General features: G+C 43.4%; 1 protein-coding gene across 2 annotated transcripts; it reads right to left on the bottom strand.

Moving 5' to 3' along the window:
* Positions 1 to 519: 519 nt before the first annotated feature.
* LOC308127183 (anoctamin-6-like) lies at positions 520 to 19,616 on the bottom strand. 2 transcript variants are annotated; one of them, XM_080492043.1, is made up of 20 exons: positions 19,359 to 19,616; positions 15,574 to 15,644; positions 14,732 to 14,860; positions 12,162 to 12,227; positions 11,802 to 12,089; positions 10,731 to 10,844; positions 10,470 to 10,585; positions 10,203 to 10,337; positions 10,002 to 10,104; positions 9,433 to 9,493; positions 9,142 to 9,287; positions 8,914 to 8,991; positions 6,428 to 6,656; positions 5,830 to 5,999; positions 4,777 to 4,874; positions 4,550 to 4,680; positions 4,252 to 4,457; positions 2,964 to 3,166; positions 2,772 to 2,877; positions 520 to 2,006 (listed from the first exon to the last, which is right to left on the bottom strand). In XM_080492043.1, exons 1-20 carry the CDS (start codon positions 19,447 to 19,449, stop codon positions 1,788 to 1,790), a joined length of 2,760 nt encoding a protein of 919 aa, XP_080348169.1. In that variant the 5' UTR covers positions 19,450 to 19,616; the 3' UTR covers positions 520 to 1,787. The 2 variants fall into 2 exon arrangements, with proteins under 2 accessions (XP_080348169.1, XP_080348170.1); XM_080492044.1 differs by having other exon boundaries at positions 521 to 2,006; positions 10,233 to 10,337.
* Between the last annotated feature and the right edge of the window lie 2,471 nt (positions 19,617 to 22,087).

The raw sequence follows: 22,087 nt of genomic DNA, 5'->3' as shown, positions 1-22,087 counted from the left end.
CAATGTAACAAAATAAAAAAAATAAAGGCTTTATCATTGTTATGTGACACACACACACACACCATATATATATATATATATATATATATATATATATATATATATATATATATATATATAAAACATTTTTGATTTTGTTACATTGAATAGAAATACTTAAAATTATTTTAAGTTAGTCTATAATAAACTATAATAATATATATATAATATATAGAAATGTGGGGTTTTGCCTTAAAAATGAATAGAGTCCTAATAACATTTGTTGGAGAGGTGAGTAAAAATGTTTTTTTGTTTAATACCAGCAAATGCAACTGTAATTATGCATGATTCAAGGGGAAAAAAATCCATGAATGATGCATAGCATCCAGACCAGTTAATGGAATATAAATACACTTTTATAGCTTCAGAAAAATTGCTGAAAAGAACAAAGAAAATGCACAAACTACACGAACAATCACATTTTCTTCAGTTGTGGTGTGAACATTTGGAATATATGTTGAAACATTATCAGACAAGACTTATAGAAAAATGTTTATTGGCAATATTGTACAAAAACAATAAGTACAGATATATAATCACATCATGCTCACATAGACAGTGGTAATAGCTCCAATGTTCAAGACACTGTCAAGCACTTTAACAAGTTTTTCTGTGAAAGAGAGGGTAAATACATTGTGTATGAGCAGAATGTATAATATACAGTGACATGGTCATTGCAGACGATCTTTATACGTAAAACACAGTGCCGGAGCTGTGCACACTGTGCACAACCAAACATCTTCACAAGCATTTCAGACACACAAGTTGCTTTATTTGTAAGACAGATCTACCTCAAAGGTAAACTGTCCCTCAAGTAACAAAATATAAAGCTTAAAATACACAATAAAGAGGCAAATGTCTTTAGAAAATGCAGTGAAAAGTCAGTTCATGCATACAATAACTGGTATACCCTCATTTGTGTAACCTTTGAAGACACGTGATGTCAGAAAATCAACATTGCATTGAAAAGTGGTGCCAATTTGTATTTGGTAATACTGATATTTAGCAGTGCATCCATCACCTGTGTGAGGAAGCTCTGAGCTCTTCTCGCATGCAGTCCAATGGACGGAGAGTCAAGGTAAGGCACACTACGAGATTCACCACTCTGATTATACAAAATGAAGGCACATTTATACTGTTTTAAAAATCCAAAAACACATCAGAAGGCCAAAAAGTTTTGTTCTGTGCAAATCTCAACAAAGGATATTTGAGCAAAAAAGAAGGTCAAAAAGTTCACATTACCACAGCCAAAGGCCACAGATGTCAATTCAGCCTCTAAACAGCCTGGAAAAAGTCTAAAGCTGAACAATGTCAGTGTTTATCTGCAGAAAAGTCAAGCTGCAGATAAATTTGACTGTTTTAAACACGTCAATAATGTTTTAAGAGCCAGAGAAATAACATGAAAGTGCTCATGTGTTCACAAAGTGGTGCAAAAGATATTCACTCCTCCAAATGCTTTGCATTAATATTTTCAACTACGAAACCTCTTGATTGTCGTAAAGGAATGGATTCATGTCATTTCACCATAAAAATACACTGAAAGAGATGGAAGATGGTCTACAAAGAGAACACAGTGGTTAAAGATGAAGACAACAGTGGTTTCTACTTTTTTCTTTCAAATCACTTTTCATTAAAAATGAAAATGTCCAAATCACGTTTCAGATCTGAATTATGTCGCGTCTTAAATGTGGCTGTCAACAAACACTGAGCAGAGAGACACAAACAGGTTCGTACACGTTTATCTCAGGTCAGAAGTCAAGGTCCATCTCCTCCCTTGTGATCTCTGCGTCTGTGCGGCTCACGTCGTCGTCCTGGGCCGGTATCAGACGCCTGGTCACCAGCTTCAGGTTGGTCTCGTGGAGGATGACCTGCGTCAGGTATTTCTCCCGTTTCATTTGTTCTTTGACGGCGTACGGGACGTCGGGGATGACGTAGGAGAGGATGAACTTTGTGAAGTAAACAATGTGCTGTGAGGGAGAAAAAAGAAAATTTAAAAAAGAACATGACTGTCAAAATAAAACTACCAAGTCCCAGGAGAATATGGACTGGGAGTCATGACACGACGGAACAAACATTGTTCTTATTGTCCATCTACTGAGCATGTGCAGAACAACTAGTCACTACGACTGAGGTGGTGCATGCTGTTCACACAGACGGAGCAAAAGCGTTTTCAAAAAGTTACGTGGTTTACACGACGATCGAGTAAGCGCATTTCTGGAAAGTTCCACCTCGGGAGCAGTTCACAAAAAGTTGTGTTTTCAGTGACTCCGAGCATCGTAGTTTTTTTGTTTGACACACAAAACACTACGAAGGTTTTGTGTTTTCTCCGGTGGACGGGAGGTGCAAGACTTTTACAAAGCCTGAGACAAAATTCCATTTAAATGGAATAAAATTAGATTACCATAACACTGCTACTCATTTACAAGCAGCGAAACACTTTTATGAACACAATCTTCTACCAGAAAAGGAACGACCGAAGTCCGGGAATGACCTGGAAGTTGGACAGCAACTGAATCGTGTTTTTCCCGCTTTGTCGACAACATGCGAGCCGATTAACGCAGTTTAGATTGTCGGTTTGTCGGCCTCTACAATGTTTAAGGGGCCTGGACCAGATATGTTACAGCAGTGCATACAGTATCTTAATGTACACTGGAAGGGTGGACATGATGATTAGTAGTTTGACTTGAAAACATTGTCGTGTAAACGGGCCAAGAGATTCCTGATGTACTCACTTCAACCACGATTATAAAAGCCATTTTGGCAGCAATCACATGCCAGTAGTAAACGTTGTGCTCGTACTCTCTGTGGTGCCCCGGAGGAAACCGGAAATCTCGATACCTGAGGAGGAAAAGGTTTTAAAAAGATTAACACCACAACAGTGATTTATCTCTGTCAATGTAAAACATATGTAAACGTCTGCGTACCTGCATGTGGTGAAATTGGAAGGCATGGAAATGTTGATGTTGCGCACGTTCCTGCTGAAATCGGCGATGTTGAAGACGGACAGGGAGCTGTTGATGTAGCCCTCCATGGTGTTGGTCGGGTGCTCTCCGTACGGGTACACGGAGAAGGACCAGTAGTAGACCAGCCGAGGAATCATGTCTGACGTGAAGGCGATGATCATGGCCTGTTGGAGACATCGAGCAGGAAAACCAGCTGTTAAAAGGATTCTGGCCACTCCAATACAAAGAGCTGCTGCATGCATACTGTCCTACTGAGAAACAACCTTGCTATCTCATTAAGCACTCATTTTAAGAAAACTTCAAGAAAGCAATCTTTTAAAACCACTGAAATCTAAATTAGAGGTCTTAATCCCTGAAGACAGTTTTAAAAAAAGAGCAATCTCAGAATCTTATAATCTACTGGTGTCAAACTCTTCAGAGAACTCAACTCTTAAACTGAAGGCGTGGAGAAAGGACCCAGAAATAAATCTGTCTCTTGAAGGATGGCATTCTGTTTGTATAAAAGCCCCAAAACAAACTATTAACTCAAGGTTAAAGATTCTACAATATAAATGGTTGATGAGAGTTTACATCACTCTAGTTAAATTGAATAAGTACAACCCTGACATCCCAGGTACTTGTACTAAGTGTAATAAAGAAAATGGTACAGGGTTCCACTGCCTTTGGGAATGTAGATTAATTCATTAATTTTGGGATGCAGTTACTCAAAATTTAAAAGTCATTATCTCAAAAGGCTTAACTCAGGAACCTGCTTTTTTTATTTGGGGAATTTATCTCAAACATACTAAATATACTAAATCTGATCGGGCGCTTATTGACATGGGTATACTACAAACCAAACGTCTGATTGCACTGAACTGGAAAAGCTGTAAGACTCAAGGTATTGGACAACGGGCTGAAGAGATGTTGTCAATTCTACCACTGGAACGAATTACATATCTCCTGAAAGGAAAAAATGACTTGTTTGAATCTATATCGAGGCCATTTATCACCTATGTGGAACGTTTGGATCTATCCTAGGACCATAATGAGGAGGACTCTTGAGACTGAGTTTATTTTCATTTTTGTATTTACCTTTCAGTTCTTTTTACTTGAAATTAGACAGACTTTATAGAGATCCGAGCTCTCAGGAGTCTTAACAAACAAAAGGAAAACGTACTGACGTCTCATCGAGATTCTAGAAAATGTTTCACCTTGTTTTCTTCTTTCACATGTTTATATCTCTAGAAATCCCCGAAGAGGAACTTACATTCGTGACAACAGCCAAGATGGCGACTCCTTGCAGGATGGGCTGCCAGGCCCCGATGTCCTGGGCTTTCTCTGGCACGATGCGACGAAACTGAGTGGTGATCTTCCAGGCGTCCACCCGGATCTCAAACAGGTTGTTGAGGAGAGCCAAGACCGGAGCCAGAGGGAAGGAGGCCACAAACAGGGTGACAAACCCAAACTGGATGACTGGGACGAACGAGACAGAAGCAAATGACCATCAGACGCCGATCGGGAGATTTCATGGCACGAAGGCTCCCGCACGAATCGAAGACCCTCACCCATCTCGAGATATTCGTAGAACAGTCCCTGTTTTGAACTTGGCTGCAGCAGGTAGTCCTGTTCCCAGCGAGGAGTCACTTTCTCCGAGGCCGCTTGCGTGCAGTAACGAAATATCAGATTCTTCACCCACCTGAGGAGCAACAGATGTCGTCACACACAGGAAGAGCAGCGGGAAACATCATTTGTACCACTCCACTTAAAAACGAGAGCGATCCGGAGTGCTCACGGGAGTAAAACCTCCTGGATGTTGTTCCAAATGGCTTTTCCACCCATGATGATCGCCAGCTGAGTCGTCAACTCGATCAAACAGCCGCCGGGATCACACTGCGAGGGTACCACACAGATCACAAGTCAGTTAGATGAATATGTGAATTTTAATATGTGTATTTATATTTTTGATATGGTCAAACGTCACGTGTTGATGGACCAAAAACTGAATGATTTAGTTTATTTTGATAGAATAAATATATCTGTATATATTTGTCATATTTTGAACAATATCCTTCAAAAATCATGATCATACTTTGTAATATTTAAGAAAATATATTTGTCATTTACTTATAACTTTTCAACAGATAATTAGTCTTAATATAATAGTCTAACATGCTTAAATTAATTGATTATTAAATAAGTGGAAGCTATGTAGGGATGCACCGATAACACTTTTTTCCAAAATGAGTCGTGTATGAGTACTTGCAATTGAGTACCCACCGATACCGAGTACTTAGGCCAATACACACATTTATTTTTTTCCACAGATGCTATTTGAACAACATTCCTACATTGTGATGTACCGACATTCAAAATTAGTTCTTTTAAGGCACTGCCACATATACTGCAAGAAAACATTTCGATAAAACTTTTGTTATCGGAGTGTGTGTGTGTGTGTGTGTGTGTGTGTGTGTGTGTGTGTGTGTGTGTGTGTGTGTGGGGGTGTGTGTGTGTGTGGCCCCTTTAAGAGACGCACTGCGCTTGACCACTGTGCATGAGAGAGCGAGCGTGCAACTGCTGCACGGATCTTCAAGAAGCTGTACATAAAAGTAACTGGCAAATAAATTGAAGAAGTATGAACTTATTTGATTCTACCCTTCTACGACTAAAGTATCTTAATCAATAAGTTCAAGAGTGAAACAAGATGTTTTTTCTCAATTTTGCATCAAAACACATCTGAGATATCGACACAGGAAGCGACACAAACTTTTCAAAGCAGCGTGTACTTTAGACACGTTAGTAGGACGTGCATAACAAATCGCCCTTCAACTGACAAATGAAACTTTACCTCCTCATTCCGGTATTTCCCCAAGAGATAAACCGGCTGTCCGGGGTAACCGACAGCTTTCCCTTTGAAGAAGGCGATGTAGAAACACGAGGAGTAGTAGTTGACGAACTGAAAGAGGAACATCTTCAGAGTCAAGCTGTTCTCGTAGTCCGTCTTGGTCCGAGGGAGCTCTGAGATTCGACAAGAAATTATATGAAGGGAAAAAGTCTCGGTAGAAGAACTAAAATAAATAAGTAGTAGAGATCTAAAGTTACGTATGTAACTACTAACAGTAGTTACATACGTAACTTTTGTTTTCATATGAAACCTGGATGACTGCCAGAGGCGGTGCTTTAAGCACTGGATGTTCCATCTCGCGCATGCGCAGGTCGAGTAATTATATCAACAAAGACACCCTGACCTGATATCGGATCATCTTTTTTGAATTTTTCAAGTAAGGGGAATATAATGTAAGAAATATTTTCTCCTTGCTGCTCCTTTCCGATCATGGAGGTGTTGATTTCAAAGTGGAAAGTGCATTGATGTGCAAATTCTGCTTCCACTTTCAGCAAATAAATAAACAAACACACAAACAAACAAAAGTCAGAGTTAAACTCACCGAAGTCTGTGATCCAGATGGCGACTCGCTCGTAGAGCATGTTGAGAATCATGATGACGACGAAACTGATGATGGAGGCGGTGACAGACGTGGCCATCTGAGGCGTCACGTACTCCTTGATGGGCTCCAGATCCTTCAGGTCGTTGTTTCGCAGTTTGGCCGAGAAGGTGATGAAGACGACCAGGCGGTACACGGTGATGGCCACGATGGAGGCCAGGATCAACATAATCTGAAGGAGGAAATACAATGATCCTGGATCAAGGGGTCAAAGTTCACTGAGAGAAGGGGAGAGGATTTGCTTGATGTGTTTTTTTTAGGTGGCAGGCTGGTGTGGGCTTGCTTATTGCCCCACAGCTCAGCCGCCATGTGTTGGAGTTCACCCCGGTGAACAAGAGGGTCGCGGTAGGGGACAGGTCTCTGACGGTTGTCTCTGCCTATGGACCGAACAGCAGTGCGGAGTACCCAACCTTCTTGGGGTCCCTGGGAGGGGTGCTGGATAGTGCTCCAACTGGGGACTCCATTGTCCTACTGGGGGACTTCCCCTCCCACATGGGCAACGACAGTGAGATTTGGAAAGAGGTGACTAAGAGGAACGGCCTCCCCGATCTGAAACATAGTGGTGTTCTGTTATTGGACTTCTGTGCTTGTCACAGTTTGGCCATAATGAACACCATGTTCGAGCACAGGGGTGTCCATAAGTGCACGTGGCACCAGGACACCCTAGGTCGGAGGTCGATGATAGACTTTATGGTCGTGTCACCCAATCTCTGGTCACGTGTCTTGGACACCCGGGTGAAGAGAGGAGCAGAGCTGTCAACTGATCACCACCCTGTGGTGAGTTGGATGCGCTGGGCGGGGAGGAGGCCGCCAGGCCCAAACGTGTCATGAGGGTCTGCTGGGAACGCCTGGCCGAGCCCTCTGTCTGCGCAGTCTTCAACTCCTTGCAGGGTCTCTGGTGCCTATCGTGGAGGCAACCCCCGAACCCGGAAGTAAGGGATACCGTCAAGCTGAAGAAGGAGTCCTATCGGGCGTTGTGAGTTCATAGGACTCTCGAGGCAGCTGACAGGTACCGGCAGCCAGGGCCGTGGTGAAAGCAAAAACTCAGGTCTGGGAGGTGTTCGGGGAGGCCATGGAGGAGGACTACCGGTCGGCCCCGAAGAAATTCTGGCAAACCATCCGACGCCTCAGGAAGGAGAAGCAGTTTTTCGCCAACACTGTTTACAGTGGAGGTGGGGAGCTGTTGACCTCAACTGGGGATGTCGTCGGGCGGTGGAAGGAATACTTCGAGGATCTCCTCAATCCCACCATCACGTCTTCCGCTGACGAAGCAGAGGCTGGGTTCTCAGAGGTAGACTCGTCCATTACCCAAGCTGAAGTCACCGGGAGTGGATGAGATTCGCCCTGAGTTGATTAAGTCTCTAGATGTACAGGGACTGTCGTGGCTGACACGTCTCTGTAACATTGCGTGGCGGTCAGGGACAGTACCTCTGGACTGGCAGACCAGGGTGGTGGTCCCTGTTTTTAAGAAGGGGGATCGGAGGGTGTGTTCCAACTACAGGGGGATTCAGCGTGCACTGGTGCGGTTTGCAGCCGAGTGTGAAGCAACTGGGATGAGGATCACCACCTCTAAATCCAAGGCTATGGTTCTCGACTGGAAAAAGGTTACTTGCCCCTTTTGGGTCGGTGGAGAGCCCTTTTCCCAAGTGGAGGAGTTCAAGTATCTCGAGGTCTTGTTCACGAGTGGGGGGAAGATGGAGCGTGAGATCGACAGGCGGATTGGTGCAGCGTCTGCAGTTATGCGGTCGCTGTATCGGTCCGTCGTGGTGAAGAAGGACCTAAGTCAAAAGGCGAGGCTCTTGATTTACCGGCTGATCTTCATTCCTTCCCTCACCTATGGTCATGAGCTTTGGGTCATGACCGAAAGAACGAGATAGCGGATACAAGTGGATGAAATGAGTTTCTTCTGTCGGGTGGCTGGGCGCACCCTTGGAGATACGGTGAGAAGCTCAGTCACCAGGGAGGAGTTCGGAGTAGAGCCGCTGCTCCTCCACATCGAGAGGAGCCAGCTGAGGTGGCTCGGGCAGGGAGGTGTTCCAGGCATGTCCCTCCAGAAGGAGGCCTCGGGGCAGACCTAGGACATGCTGGAGTGACTATGTCTCTCGGCTGGCCTTGGGAACGCCTTGGGGTCCCACCAAAACAGCTGGAGGAAGTGTATGGGGCGAGGGAAGTCTGGGCATCCCTGCTTAGACCCTCCGCAACCCGGCCCCAGATAAGTGGTACATAATGGATGGATGGATGGACTTTTGTGAAACATTTAGGGAGCCACTGCAGGATCAAGGTGTCTCTGCAGGTTTTAACCTGATTTTGAATGTCTGAGGAAGTTTTTGAGTTAATGTGAAAGTATAATCAACACGAGGAGAAAACCTGTGTTACAAAATAACTTGTGATTCATGAAAGTATCATCAGAAATAAAGTAAATGCGTTACCCAGAATAAGACGGTCCCCATTCCAATGGACACCCGAACGCATCGCCCACAGCTCGTAAACGGCACTTTTTCTTTCACCTAAAACACAATTTAATGAGAAAGTTTTCAGCAACATGTTAAAACTCAAAAGTCTTTGTTTAAATTCATGATAGAATACCGATGGTTCACCAGATTCCGGTCTGTGTGGTACGTTAGGAAAACAAAACAGAAAGGAAGTGTGTGACTTGCCCCTGTGACGGGGTTTTTCCTCTCGTGGATGCATTTGGCCTCGTATTCTGGACGAGGCGGCTCTTCCTGCTCCAGAAACTCCACCGTGTCCCACTGGTACTCCAGCTCTGCCTGGTAACGCTTCCAGAACTCCAGGAACAAGGTCACTGCAGGAAAAAACAAGGCGGGGGCAGGCGAGAGGAGGTCAAAATGAAGAGTTCTGAATGAGGAACAAACGTGCTATAAATACAGCCGGTCGTCATTTCTACCCTGTGGAACAAAAGCAGGGGCAAATAAAAACCTGAAACTCACCCCAAACTGACATGAACACGGCAAAAACCAAAGTTCCAAAGTTGTCAAATATGCAAAGTTTCTAAAGAGAGAAAAAGAGAGAGAGTTACATTTCTTTATTCAAAACTTGTATTTTTTCTAACATACATGAACACAGAAAAGTTGAGTTTAAATCAAACCTTTCTTAGAAAACAAATGCTCAAATACAAACATCAATATAAACCAAAGAACCAAAGCCACTTAGGAAATACATTCATGTTATCAACTTTAAAGAAGGTTTTATGGGAAAAAATAATTTAATTTCCATCAGAAGATTTTTTCCACAATGTTCAGCCACTGATCTCTTGTTGGTGTTTCTTCTTTGCCCTGATTTCTCGATCATAACCAACAGTTTTTTAAACAGACGTCTGTCTGTGGGACGACTCCTGCAGGAATTTTATAAACATGTAGAACCAAACAGATCTTGGTGAGTTTGTATCCAAATATTCATTCTTCATTTACGATTTCCCAAAAATGGTTTTCCACACATTGTACCAATCAGCTGAGCTCCGCGACACAATACCAACAGATGCATTAAAAATCAGACTCACTTTGGAAGTGTCACACGTGCTGTTTAACGTCCAGTATTTGCACGAGTCACACTGGGGGCACATTACTAGCTTTCCTCCGATGTTGGGGTCGCACACCTCTTTGCTGTGTGTGTTAACAGAGAGGAATGAATAAAAAGAAGTTAAACAGCAGCCGTTCCCACTCAAAGTCAGATACACTGGTATCCGCTGGATTTACAGTACCTCCAGGTGCTGGTTTCCTGAGTTTTGTACCCATAAATGAAACAGGCCAGTCCCACAACAGCAGCCAGAGTGAGCATGATGGTGTAGAAACCCAACCAGGCAAAGTAAATGCCGATCTTCTCCCCATAATACTTTCTTCAGAAAAAGAAATGTACAGGAACACAGTCAATTTTTTAGAATTTTTTGAATTTTCTCACGTCTAAATAGATGACAGAAATATTCTTAAAAAAAACTAACACAAAAAAAAAACACTGATTCTTTCTGCACCTGATGAGGTCCAGCGGTTGCATTTTGTAGAAGCTTTTTGGATGAGCCCATTCGTTATACAGCAGAAACCTCTCACTGGGGCAGCTCTCTTCTTTGGACTGGACGTTAAACCTGGACTGAATGGGCCAACATGGAGTTAGTATAATCCATCATTCTGATGAACTTTGGGGAGCTACAGCTGATCCCAGCTGTGTATGAGTCACACACACACATACACACAAGGAGAACATGCAAACTGGACAGGAACCGAGTCTGGCTTACATCATGGAGGGGATACGCAGCTTTGTACACGCCAGTGTCCAGCAGCTTATTGATACCAAACTTCTTTGTACTCCCTCGTACTTCATAAGGAGCTCGGCTCAGGATGTAAAAGGCCTGAGAAGAGAATAAAAAGAGCCCAGAGTTAACTGTGAAGTTGTAATTTGCATATTTTTGATTTCTCATCAACAAAGCAAAAGCTGAAGCTGTGAGCTTTTCTGAGTTTAGTAAGTATCTACAACTGGGTTCCTAAAGTAGCCATTATTCTAAAAATGAGGAGTCAGAATCAAGAGTTCCCAAATCAGCTTATTATCTGTGATTTTGCTTCTGAATAGTGTTTGCAGACTCAGCGCTACAATTTGTCAAAAAGATGTAATTAAGTCTATTAATGGATCTTCTGTTATCTGATGCACCGTTTCCGTGATCAAGCCACTTTATACTATGTTTTGCTGAGAGACTGGAACCAAAACTGAAAATGTTGATTTGAAGTCCAGAACCGTGACAAAAAAGGAAGATATGTGCATAACAACAATATTTGAGCTGAATTATTGGACGTTTATTGGGTTTATATAGCACCTGCTGCATCAGTCTAAGGCCTTGTTTACGCGACAACGATTTCAAGTGAAAATGCTCCATCTTCGTGGAAATGGGGGTAAATGCCCCCAACAGCACCCACTAGTGGCCAAACATGTGAAGTAGCAGCGTTTTCACCGTCTTCACAGAGTTGGAGCATTTTCAAAAAGTTGTGTTTTCAGTGACTCGTCGTTTCACTGTTGCGTAAACAGACACCAAAACGCAATGAAAGTTTTGTGTTTTCGCTTGAAGTCGTTGTGGAAACGGGGCCTATAAAAGCTGTCGCTTTCACTGCTGCTCGGCAATTCGGCCCAGATCATCGGACTTGTGAGATTTATCTCTACAGCAACAAACACAAGGTTTCTGTTGCACACCCCCAACCTGTCAGTGGTTATCAACAGTAAAGCTTTGGTAGGACGCTTCAAGCCAGATTCTCAATAACCTGTTGAAACTTCATACCCAAATATAAACCAATGAGAAACACTAACTGCAACAACTTGCCATTCTGCTCCTCATGGCCTCAGTGAAGAACAAATCTCGGTCCTTCACGAGGAAGTAATCCAGTCGGTCCTTCTCAAAGGGGGCGGTGAAGAACTCGGCCTCCTTCCTGATCAGCTCTTCATTTGGGTAGAAGTACTTGGTGACGCAGGAGAAGAAGCGCCAGGCGGAGGGTCTGGAGGACAGGTCGTTGAGCTGGATGGGAAGCTTGATGTGCAGGACCTCGGCGTACGTGCACAGAACGTCCCACGGCATGTGGACCTTCACGAAGGTGAGCTTCTCGTCAATCACCTGCAGAGGAGAGTTCAGATCGAACAAAAGACGGACGGAAAGAAAAACAGCCTCCCGGTTGTTTGCACTTACAGACGGCGTGGCTTCCAGCTCGATGCCCATCTTCATCAGGCTGGCTTCGAAATACTCCCGCCGCCTCTGCAGGAAGGGGCAGAAACAGCTGGAATCAAACTCTTTTAGATCCAAACTGAACAGCTGCTGAGAGCTGGTCTGTGTGATGGAAGACCATGAAGAATAAACAATATGAGAAAGAGCACATACGGGTTTAAAGACGACAAAGAAGTGAAGGACAAAAACCCCTGTGTACTTAATCAGCACTTTGTTTACAGAGGATAACTTTATTTCAAGACATTCTAGACTCATTTATTAAAATATGAGATTGAGAATCTTGCATTCCCATAATATAACATTATTTACACAGCAAACAAACTAGAGTACAATGAATGTTGACAGTAAATCATTTTCTATTGACACCCCTGATCTAGTGTTTAAACAGGACTTTAAACATATGAATCAAAACTATTTTTATTGCAATATTATTAAGTGGATTAGAGTTTTTTTTCCCGCCAAGTCTCAAGGGTTTGTCAAAAGAAAGAATTTTACCTGAATTTATTATTTTTTTAATGAAAAACAAAACTGAAATAATGAGCTGATGAAGAGGAAAAGGACAGAACTGTTCATCAAGATGCCTGAGAGTTAAACGGCGTGACTACCACCAATTGAACAAGCCACACTTAGTTAACTTCTTCCTCTTATTCTTCCTTTTCCCGCTGTTGTAACCATGTTGTGCTCCGTCGTCATGGAAACGCGACCAGCTGTTGCTACATTGTGACCAGAGTGAGTGAAGTCGGCGTTACAATGTATCGACTTGCAAACGCGGGATGATTCAAAGACGAGTGTCCAGCGGCATTTCCTTGGGCTCCGCGCCGCGCCTTTCTGACTTCAAGCAGAAAAGGCTGATGTAACTTCTGTTTGACCCACGCCAGCTCTGGAAAAACAACGTGAAGGGAGTGCCTGGCACATAACGCAGAGCAGCTCACTGCAGAAACGCTTCGGTTTGGGCCGAGAACGAGTGAGGAAATGCCTCCGTGCCAGCGTCTCGCTGCCTGAGCTTCTTTCTGTGTGATGCACGTCAGGAAAGAGTTATTCACACACTGAAATCGCGCTTTGCTCCACCTGAGGTTTGGAATTACAACACTGTGAGCTGTAAGCCTTCACAAACATCGTTGCGTCTGTCAGTAAACCTGTTGTGAAAGACAGCAGGCAGACGTCCCTAAATACAGGGGTTAATGTGTCCTTCCTGCTAACATAACTTGTTTTCCTCTTTAGTGGATCTATGGTGTGATGCTTTATGGAAACCAGCAGCGTCAAACACATTTTAGTTCAAGGCCCAGTTTCTTCTAACCCTAACCGATAAGATATTGCCATAATAACCTTTAAATTGAAACTTTCCTTCGTTGTGGGGCAGAGGATACATGATGAAAATGTTTATATGACGACAATCTGCACATGAAGTCAATTTCATTGAAAACTTCTGGTGCAAAATTCAGTGAAACGTCAAAAAAGCTCCTCCTACAGCTGTTGGATTCTGGGTGTTTTTACAAACTCCCCCTGACAGCATGGCCGCGAGGGTAAGGTTCTGTTTACATGACGTTTCAACTGAAAATGCATAGTTTTTGTTTCAGAAAAGTTTCACGTTTACGTGACAACATTTTGAAAACGATGTATTTTTCATGTTGGGCCTCTAGTGGGCGTTGTTTGTTATTGTAATAAAACCACACACACACATGTAGCAGAGAATAAAACGCTCTAAACATTAACAATGGGAGGACATGGACATTCTAGTGGACAGACCACCAAGTTGGATTGTTAATACGAAGACTGTCAAAATAAAACTAGCAAGTCCCAGGAGAATAATGGACTAGGAGTCATGACACGACGGAGGAAACATTGTTCTGATTGTCCATCTACTGAGCATGTGCAGAACAACCAGTTACTACGACCGTGGCGTGTAGGACCAGTAGCAGTGCTGCTGCCATCTACACCGCGTTTTCCCGCGTTTCCACGGAGACGGCGTCGGACCATTGTCAAAAAAGTTGCTCCTTGGAAGCCTTTTTTCAAAACGTTGCATTTTCAGAGGCTCTGAGCACCGCTGTCGTGTAAACACGGCCTCAATGTTTCCCCAACTTCCCTCCAGGAAACAGATTAAACAAATGAGCTTCTCCATTTTATGACGGCTCAGAAATTAAAGTCTATTTGCGTTTGTCACGGGTAGTTTGATATCCAAGCATCATTAAAGGAGCAAATAAAAACTCCTTTTGTTAATATGGACGAGCCACTTATATAATCATGACATCCTCTGACCGATATCGGGTCGTACCGGGGTGGTGATTTAAGCAAAAAAAAAGAAGAAGAAAGAAACCATTACTAAATTTTCCATTAATAGATTATAAAATGTATTAAGCGGTAACAGAGTTTCTCATTATATTCTGCTGTTTAACCACTTTATCAGTCTCACACGGTCACATTCACCCAGATTTCTTCTTCTGTCTCTATTCTATGACACGAGAGCAACATGCAGCATTTCAAAAGCTTCAAGCAGCAGATTCATCCACACGCTCGACAGGAAACGACAAACTGACTTTGCGCCTCTGGAACGTGTGCCTCTTCTCGAAGTCCTTCTTGTCCTCGTCCTCGTACACCAGGATGAAGTCGATCCTCCGCACGCCGTCGTTGAAGAACAGCGAGTCGGGTTTGCCGTTGAACTCCGCCTGCGGGCAGAAACGGGGCTCGTCAGGTAAGTCTGCGGCCTGGAACTCGAACACTTCCTCCTCCATGGTGTTGTACATGCTGAGCCTCTCCACGGGGAACCGCCGCGGCAGAAATACTGGTGAGCTGACCTTGACGAGTCTATTTAAGCAGCGCCGCTCGCCATGAGGGAGAAATGGGAAGAGTCAACAAACAGAAGATCTCCGCCCTGTCTGCGCTGGCTGATCGCAGGTTACCTGCAGCCACAACTTCAGAAACTGTTTCAAGTTTTTGCTTTGAGAACATTTTACATGTTAGGAAGAGAAGATTGTAAGAAAATTTTATTTTTAATGATCGATTATTTCCAGACATGTTAAAACACATAAAATACCAAAAAATCTATTTACACACACACACGGTAAATAAATCCATATTTTATGAATGTGCATATACCAATAATAAATAAATCTATACCCAATGTACACACACCTCTCTCTGCATACAAACACATAGAAATACACACATAACACACACAAAGCATATCTCGTTCAGCATGTCTGAAAATGTGTTTTCATTCATGAATGTCTTGAACTCCAACAACAAACTGATCCGTTCTGCCCATAAACACGTGGCTTCACCTTGAAATCAAGGAAACGAGTGTGATGATAAAAACTGTAATTCTGTGTAAAGAATAGTTTCCTAGATGCTGGTCGACATCCTCACAGCGCTGACTCACCTGTTGTGCTTTGGCGACTGTCGATCCTTCTTTAATACTGTGATATGTTGGTAAAAACTCCTCCGGGTAAACTGTGGAACAAGAGAACCGTTAGATTACCACATAGGAATCAACCGGGTGGGGAAACATGTAACTGTGTGTGTTCTGTGCAGTTTGTTGTTGTTATTGTACAAACATTTTCTAAGCGAGCTGCTGTAGGTTCATACTGCGAGGACATCTTCTCTCCTTTTCTCAGCCTCTAACTTTGCATGTCGGGAACATTTTGTCTTTCTCGCCTGTGTTCTGTGAGCTTCGGTATGTCACGAGGATTCAGAACAGAACTGGGGTGTCAAACATGAGGCCTGCGGGCCACAACTGGCACAACAAGAGGCTCCAGGTCGCCAAACCACCAAAGCAAATTGTTTTTGACACCTCTGGAACGGAGCACAGGAGGAGTTATCAGTGGAGAAGCATAAAGCAAGACCGGACCCGATCTAACAAACACTTTCTATTGTGTTTTTCTCTTTCCTCCTTCACCCCCATTCGTCTTCTCTGGAAACGTTTCCTCACTTCCACGGAGAAACTGACCTCTGGCATGGTGAAGCAGCAGCAGAACTGTTATTCATTTCCCTAAACGTCACGCTGCCGTTTTACTGCCGCTCGCTCCGTCTCCCTCCCGGCGCTGTCTTGCGAGAGGGAAAAGAGAGGGAACGGGCCACGCACCACTGCATCGACTGTCCAAACGCTGAAGACACAGTTTCCACATGCAGACACTCCGCCAAAGCAGAAACTCTTGAATGTGTTACTGTACAATCTGCCAATAGTTTAGAGCGGCACAGCGTCCCATGTGGCGAAGCTCTGCTGTCTTTCCACAGTGAGAGGAACTGAATGAGGACTAAATTGTAGACAGACGCTGTTGTGTAAACATGGGCCATAGTAACCAGCCGAGAAACCGGAATCACAGCTGATCACATGAAAACACAACCGTCTGAACTCAAAGGCGCTGAATCTTCACAGCAGAGAGACAAAGAGTTAACGGAATGTGAATGATCAGCCCAAAACCAACTCATCACTTATTTGTTGCACTTCTCACATCGTAAAGACCCTGGAGAAACTCCCATCATGAGTCAGTGGAATGACTCTTTTGAAAAGCAGGCCGCCGCCGCCGCCCACCACCACCACCCCCACCAGACTCCCACTTCCTCTTCAGAGTGCATCTTCCTCATCAACACGGCAAACCAAATCAGATGGGGGGGGGGGGGGGGGGGGGAGCCATCGGGACTTTCTTCTCCTTTCTCCTCTCGACCCCAGACCTTTTAACATTTAGCGGTTCAGTTCCAACGGCATCCCGAGTGAAACCTCCCAACGTGACTCAGGAAATGCTTTTCTGCACCGGGGAATTTCACAACACGAGAGCCAGAGAGACGGGGCTGGGATCTGCCCACACGATCCCCAGACCGCTCAGGAATTAGTTTTCCGTTGAGGTCGCACTTGCTCTTGATGTTAAATAAATTGATTGTTACGGTTGAAACACACCAAAGCAACCGTATCTTGCCAGTGAACACCGAAGACGGACTGCAGGGTGGATTAGAAGCAGGATCTATTCCGTGCACTTGCAGTTGCCTGCAAACTAAACCAACATCGAGTAAAGCCGGCGTTCGGTCCGCGTCTGTGGTTTTGAACACTTAAAGCTCCTCGTCTGGCAAAAGCCACAGATAAGTGGCCTTCTCACCATGACGCAAGTGTTTGTCAGCGTCAAACTAAAGAGTGCTATTGCGCAACATCTGGTTAAGAAACAAACCAAAAAAATAAATATTGTTCTAGAATCTTAACAACAACGCAACAGATGCACGTTTTTTTTAACCTTTAATGACCCAGATCAACCACAAGCCAGAGCGAAGTGACACAGGAAATGCTTTTCATCCGATGGTAAAAGACGATAACGTCAGAAAGCTTGCTTTGCAACAACAGTAATGAAGGGCAGATTCAGTTACCATCAATTAAGTTTCCAGACTACACATTTTCAGGCCATGACATCTGTTAACCTGCAATAACTGTGTCATGTCCGCAGTGCGGAGAGCTGTCAAACTTCACTCATTGACCACCGTAATCATTTAATTGGAGTGAAAAGATGTTTTTTGGAGGGTCCGTGCCATAAGCAGGACATTAATAATTCATCACAGTGGGATAATGGCTCCATTAAAGAAGAAGAGTGCACTCTGGCGTGTTGCCCTATGGTTCCGTGTGAAACGCAGTGGGTGGTCGCCCGTGGTCAGGAGAACCTCTCAACGGGCCCGTCCACAAACCGACTGCAGCACGGCGACATCTGTTTTACAGTGAAGTGCATCCAACAGCAAAGTGACGGCTTCACTTCACACCGTCAGGAATGTGAAGAATCCAAACGACATGACTGTCATGAGACGCAAGCGCCTCCAGCGACGATAAGTTCAAGAAATAACTTCTCATGCTGATAACTAATATACACACCTCCGACGTGTCCAAGAATGAGGAAATCCGACCAGTTTTAAATGGAAATCACACTGAAAATGTGTGCAGAAGATTTGGTAAATTGGTGCACACTCGATCCGCTTGTGGGAAATGACCGACTGCCACTGTCTTGTGCACGTACAAGCGCCGCGCGATGAAGAGACGTTCGATTCGGCCAGCTGATACAGAGAACGACTGCGCTGTTGTGAAAATGGTGGGTCCTCAAAGTCCTTTTCAAAAGGCTCGTTTTCACAGAAACAGCTAAAACTGAACAAATTCGTCTCTTAAACAAGAATCCAACATGGACAGTTTAAGATTAGTGATCATTTAAACCAAAGGTGTCAAACGCAAACAGTCCAATTTAATCTGAAGTGGGCTGGACTGGGAAAATAGTAATATAATAATACCTATGTACTTGGTGGATTGGAGCCTCTTGCAGGCGGGCCTTATGTTTGACAGCCCCTCTTATATCTCAGTGTTTATATTGTACAGTCAACCTGTTGCTTCTGTATATTTTTCTACTTTTATAAATCACTTTGCATATTTGTTTTTTGCTTGACGCCCTCAGTCTCCCTCCGATCAGGCAGACTCCCTCTCTGAGCCTCATTTCTGCAGAGGTTCCTTCCTGTCCAGGAGGAATACTTTTACTCCGTAAACGTGCCTTGAGATGCTTATTGATGCGGTATAAATACACGTAATACACACATACCCACACACACACAAAAGAAAATATGTGCTCTTGCCTCACAGCAAGAAGGTTCAAATGCGGGCCGGGGCCTTTCTATGTAGAGTTTGCATGTCCTCCTGATGTGTGTGGGTTTCCTCCCACAGTGCAAAAACATTCATGTGAGGTGAACGGGTGACACTAAGGCCCCGTCGAGCTTTTTTTCCTTCTTCACCCGTCCACCATGAAAAAGGACTCAAAACGATGTGTTACATATACCAGGCCTATAGGGGGCGGTGTTACTCTGCCACAGAACTACACCAAAACCGGAGAAGAAGACAGAGCGTGAACAAAATCCTTGTACTGGAGAGGTCCAGCATCATTAAAGCAAATAGCACCAGCAGCTTCTGTAGCGTGACGTTTGTTTTTTTCCCTCCCACCCCCGGGTGCCCCTGGTACAATCGGTGCCCCGCATCCAAATCCTTTCCACGCCCCTGTAAACAACAATAACGTGAAGGGAAAGTAGGTCAAATACAGCAGGGATGAATGGATGAGGGGGAAAGTCGATATCTAAAAGTACTGCAGCCTGAGGAGTGTTCGTAACTTTTGTTTCTTGTCCTCGAGCGAGATAAAACAAAGTTAAAGTCTCGCTCACCCATTTCCTCCATCACGCTGAGTTGTGCGTCCTCCTGCAGCTCGTCCGCGTCGCACACCGACTCCATCTCGAAGATGTTGTTTTCACTCATTGTCCCGGTGGGGGTTAAACCTCTCCGGGTTGAGAAAAGAAAGTCCACCGGGGAATGGGAGTGGGGGGGGGGGTGGGGTCGCGGTGGTCTCAGAACGCAGCCCCGTCCTCCGGAGCCTCCAACATGTGCCAGGCGCAACAACTCGCTTCAAGTTGAGACTTGAGAGTGGAAATGAAACGGGTGGGGTCGGGGGCGGGTGCACATGCTGCTCGGCCACATTTACCAGCTGGAGAAACGCCCCCTGAAGTCAAGTCGCAGACAAACTGGAGGGTCGGGACTTCCCGGATCACGAAGTTTGGGATTTTCACATAGACATAGACATAATGTACAGAGACGCCTCATTGACTGGCGCTGCCTACTGGAGCCGACGTCGCAGCACGACGCCATCTTGGATGGGGCACCCTGCGCCTCCGGTGCATTTATTTCTAAGGAGGAAGGCCTAAGTCCGCCTCTAATAATCACTCCCCTAATTTTCACACATAAAAAATATTATTAACCCTAACCCTTGCATTATGCTTTTGACAAAGACATGATATGGCATAATAATAAATGTTCACATTTTGAAACAGAGAGAGAGAGAGACGGCTCTTATGCAAACACCAATAACAAGCATATCTTCATATGCTGTGAGTATATTTCACACACACGCGCACGCACGCACGCACACACACACACACACACACACACACACACACACACACACACACACACACACACACACACACACACACACACACACACACACACACACACACAGTTGTTTTTACTCAGTTTTGTTGGGATAAATCTTCACCAAAACTATGTAATTTATTTATTTATTTATTGGTCAATTCATAGTTTTGGTCCACCGTCTACTGCTGTGTGTGCATGTGTAACTCCTTGCACTGTAAACAACAACAACAGCAACAAATCAAAATGAGAAAGAAAGAAAACTGTCTTATTCCAAAAATCATTAGACCTCATGTGAAAGTTGTTTTACTGAATAAGTATTAACCTCAGCTTACATGCCTTACATTAACGGACTCACTCCTTTGAAGGGAGAGCAGTATGGTAAATTAGCCATAGAATAATTTGGGGGGAAATAAATAAAAAAAACAAAAACCCACCCCTCAAAATTCTACTGTCATTATTTAAAAAAATACTGTAGTTGAGTGTAATTTATCACATTAACCTACTGTTGAAGGCCTGTGTGCTATTGCTTCACATCGAGCAGCCCACAACACATTGCAAAGCACAGTACAACATTATATTACATTAATACAGTATATTAGTGTTGGAAATTGCCCGCAAATTAACAGTAATTGTTTAGGGTGTACAAAAACTATTGTTGATGCTGGAAAACTTTAGACATCTCTTTAAATTGAACTTTTCAAAGTGCTTGCTTTTCTAATCGATCACATGAATGGAGATTATTCCAAAAGTCCTTTCAAAATAGAATCCCTCTGTAGTATAGAGTTCACCAACCAGGCTGTTTAAACCTCACTTAGGATATGGTTGAGGAAACATTTTGATTTTAAAGCAATATAGCAGATATTTTCCAATATCAAATAGTCATTATTAAAAATATTTGTGTCATTAATTGATAAAAATGTTCAATAAAAGCATTAAACACAAAGCAAAAATATCCAGAGAAGCCATGGATCATCAGATATAGAGAATTGATGAAAAATAGAACTATAGACTGAAATTGTATTTAAAAGACATAAAAGCAATGACCATTATGAGGAGATGCAAGAATGAGTATTATAACTAAATATGAGAGAATAATAATAAAAAAACATATATATATATATATATACCAAGGGCTTATGGAACATTAAATAGCATCAGAAAAGGTTCAACAAACAAACACTAATTAATAATTATTAAGAAAATGAAGGATGTGGTTGGTGATTTTAACCACTTTTTTTGTCGATGTGGGACTGAAACTGGCCACAGAAGTCAAAGATACACCGCCACAACTCAAGAACACAGGAACCGATCAGAAATACAGGAATCAAAGTTCTCTCTGCTTAATATGGAGGACCATAAGTACCAGAATTGAACTAATACACCATTAAATAATTATTTCAATACATTATTAATTAATTACAATTAGAATCAAATATGTAAACGTGTCATTAAATGTGTTAATAATTCGTTAAAATAGTAACTCATTGTGGCCACCAGAGGGAGCCAGGGCTACAAAGCAAGGCAGGCAGATTAATCAGGTAGAGAGAGAGAGAGAGAGAGAGAGAGAGAGAGAGAGAGAGAGAGAGAGAGAGAGAGAGAGAGAGAGAGAGAGAGAGAGAGAGAGAGAGTAGAGCAGGAGAGAAGTTTAATACCTTTCTACAACTGCTCAAGGGCACACACGGTAAATATTTTTCTTTGTTTGTAAACTTTTGTTTGTTAAAAGAAGTGGTTTGTTGTGTGAAATGTGAATTTTCATGAAGTATTAATTGCGATTTTCATCTCCTGTTTCTCGTTTTCACTGTGTTAAATGATGAGATCAGGTTCAGAAGAATACATTTTTCTTTATTATCATGAACAGTAAACGTGTGGAGTCTTTCACTGACCGGGAAGTCTCGGTGTCACGTGGTGCTCTTCACGCTTTCGTTTTCTGCACGCACAAGAAAACAAATGTAAGAGCACACATTAA

This window comes from Lipophrys pholis (genome assembly GCF_963383615.2).
Source record: "Lipophrys pholis genome assembly, chromosome: 22".
Classification (NCBI taxonomy): Eukaryota; Metazoa; Chordata; class Actinopteri; order Blenniiformes; family Blenniidae; genus Lipophrys; species Lipophrys pholis.
The sequence above is the reverse complement of the archived record's forward strand: the minus strand, read 5'-3'. Positions and strand labels throughout refer to the sequence as shown.

What these genes read in the sequence shown, in the direction of transcription:
- LOC308127183 (XM_080492043.1), bottom strand. Translation starts at nt 19,449, where the DNA reads ATGAGTGAAAACAACATCTTCGAGATGGAGTCGGTGTGCGACGCGGAC. An exon ending in CAGGAAACCAGCACCTGGAG is followed by an intron (nt 10,105 to 10,202) that starts GTACTGTAAATC and finishes TAACACACACAG; the next exon opens with CAAAGAGGTGTGCGACCCCA. An exon ending in CTACGAATATCTCGAGATGG is followed by an intron (nt 4,458 to 4,549) that starts GTGAGGGTCTTC and finishes CGTTCGTCCCAG; the next exon opens with TCATCCAGTTTGGGTTTGTC.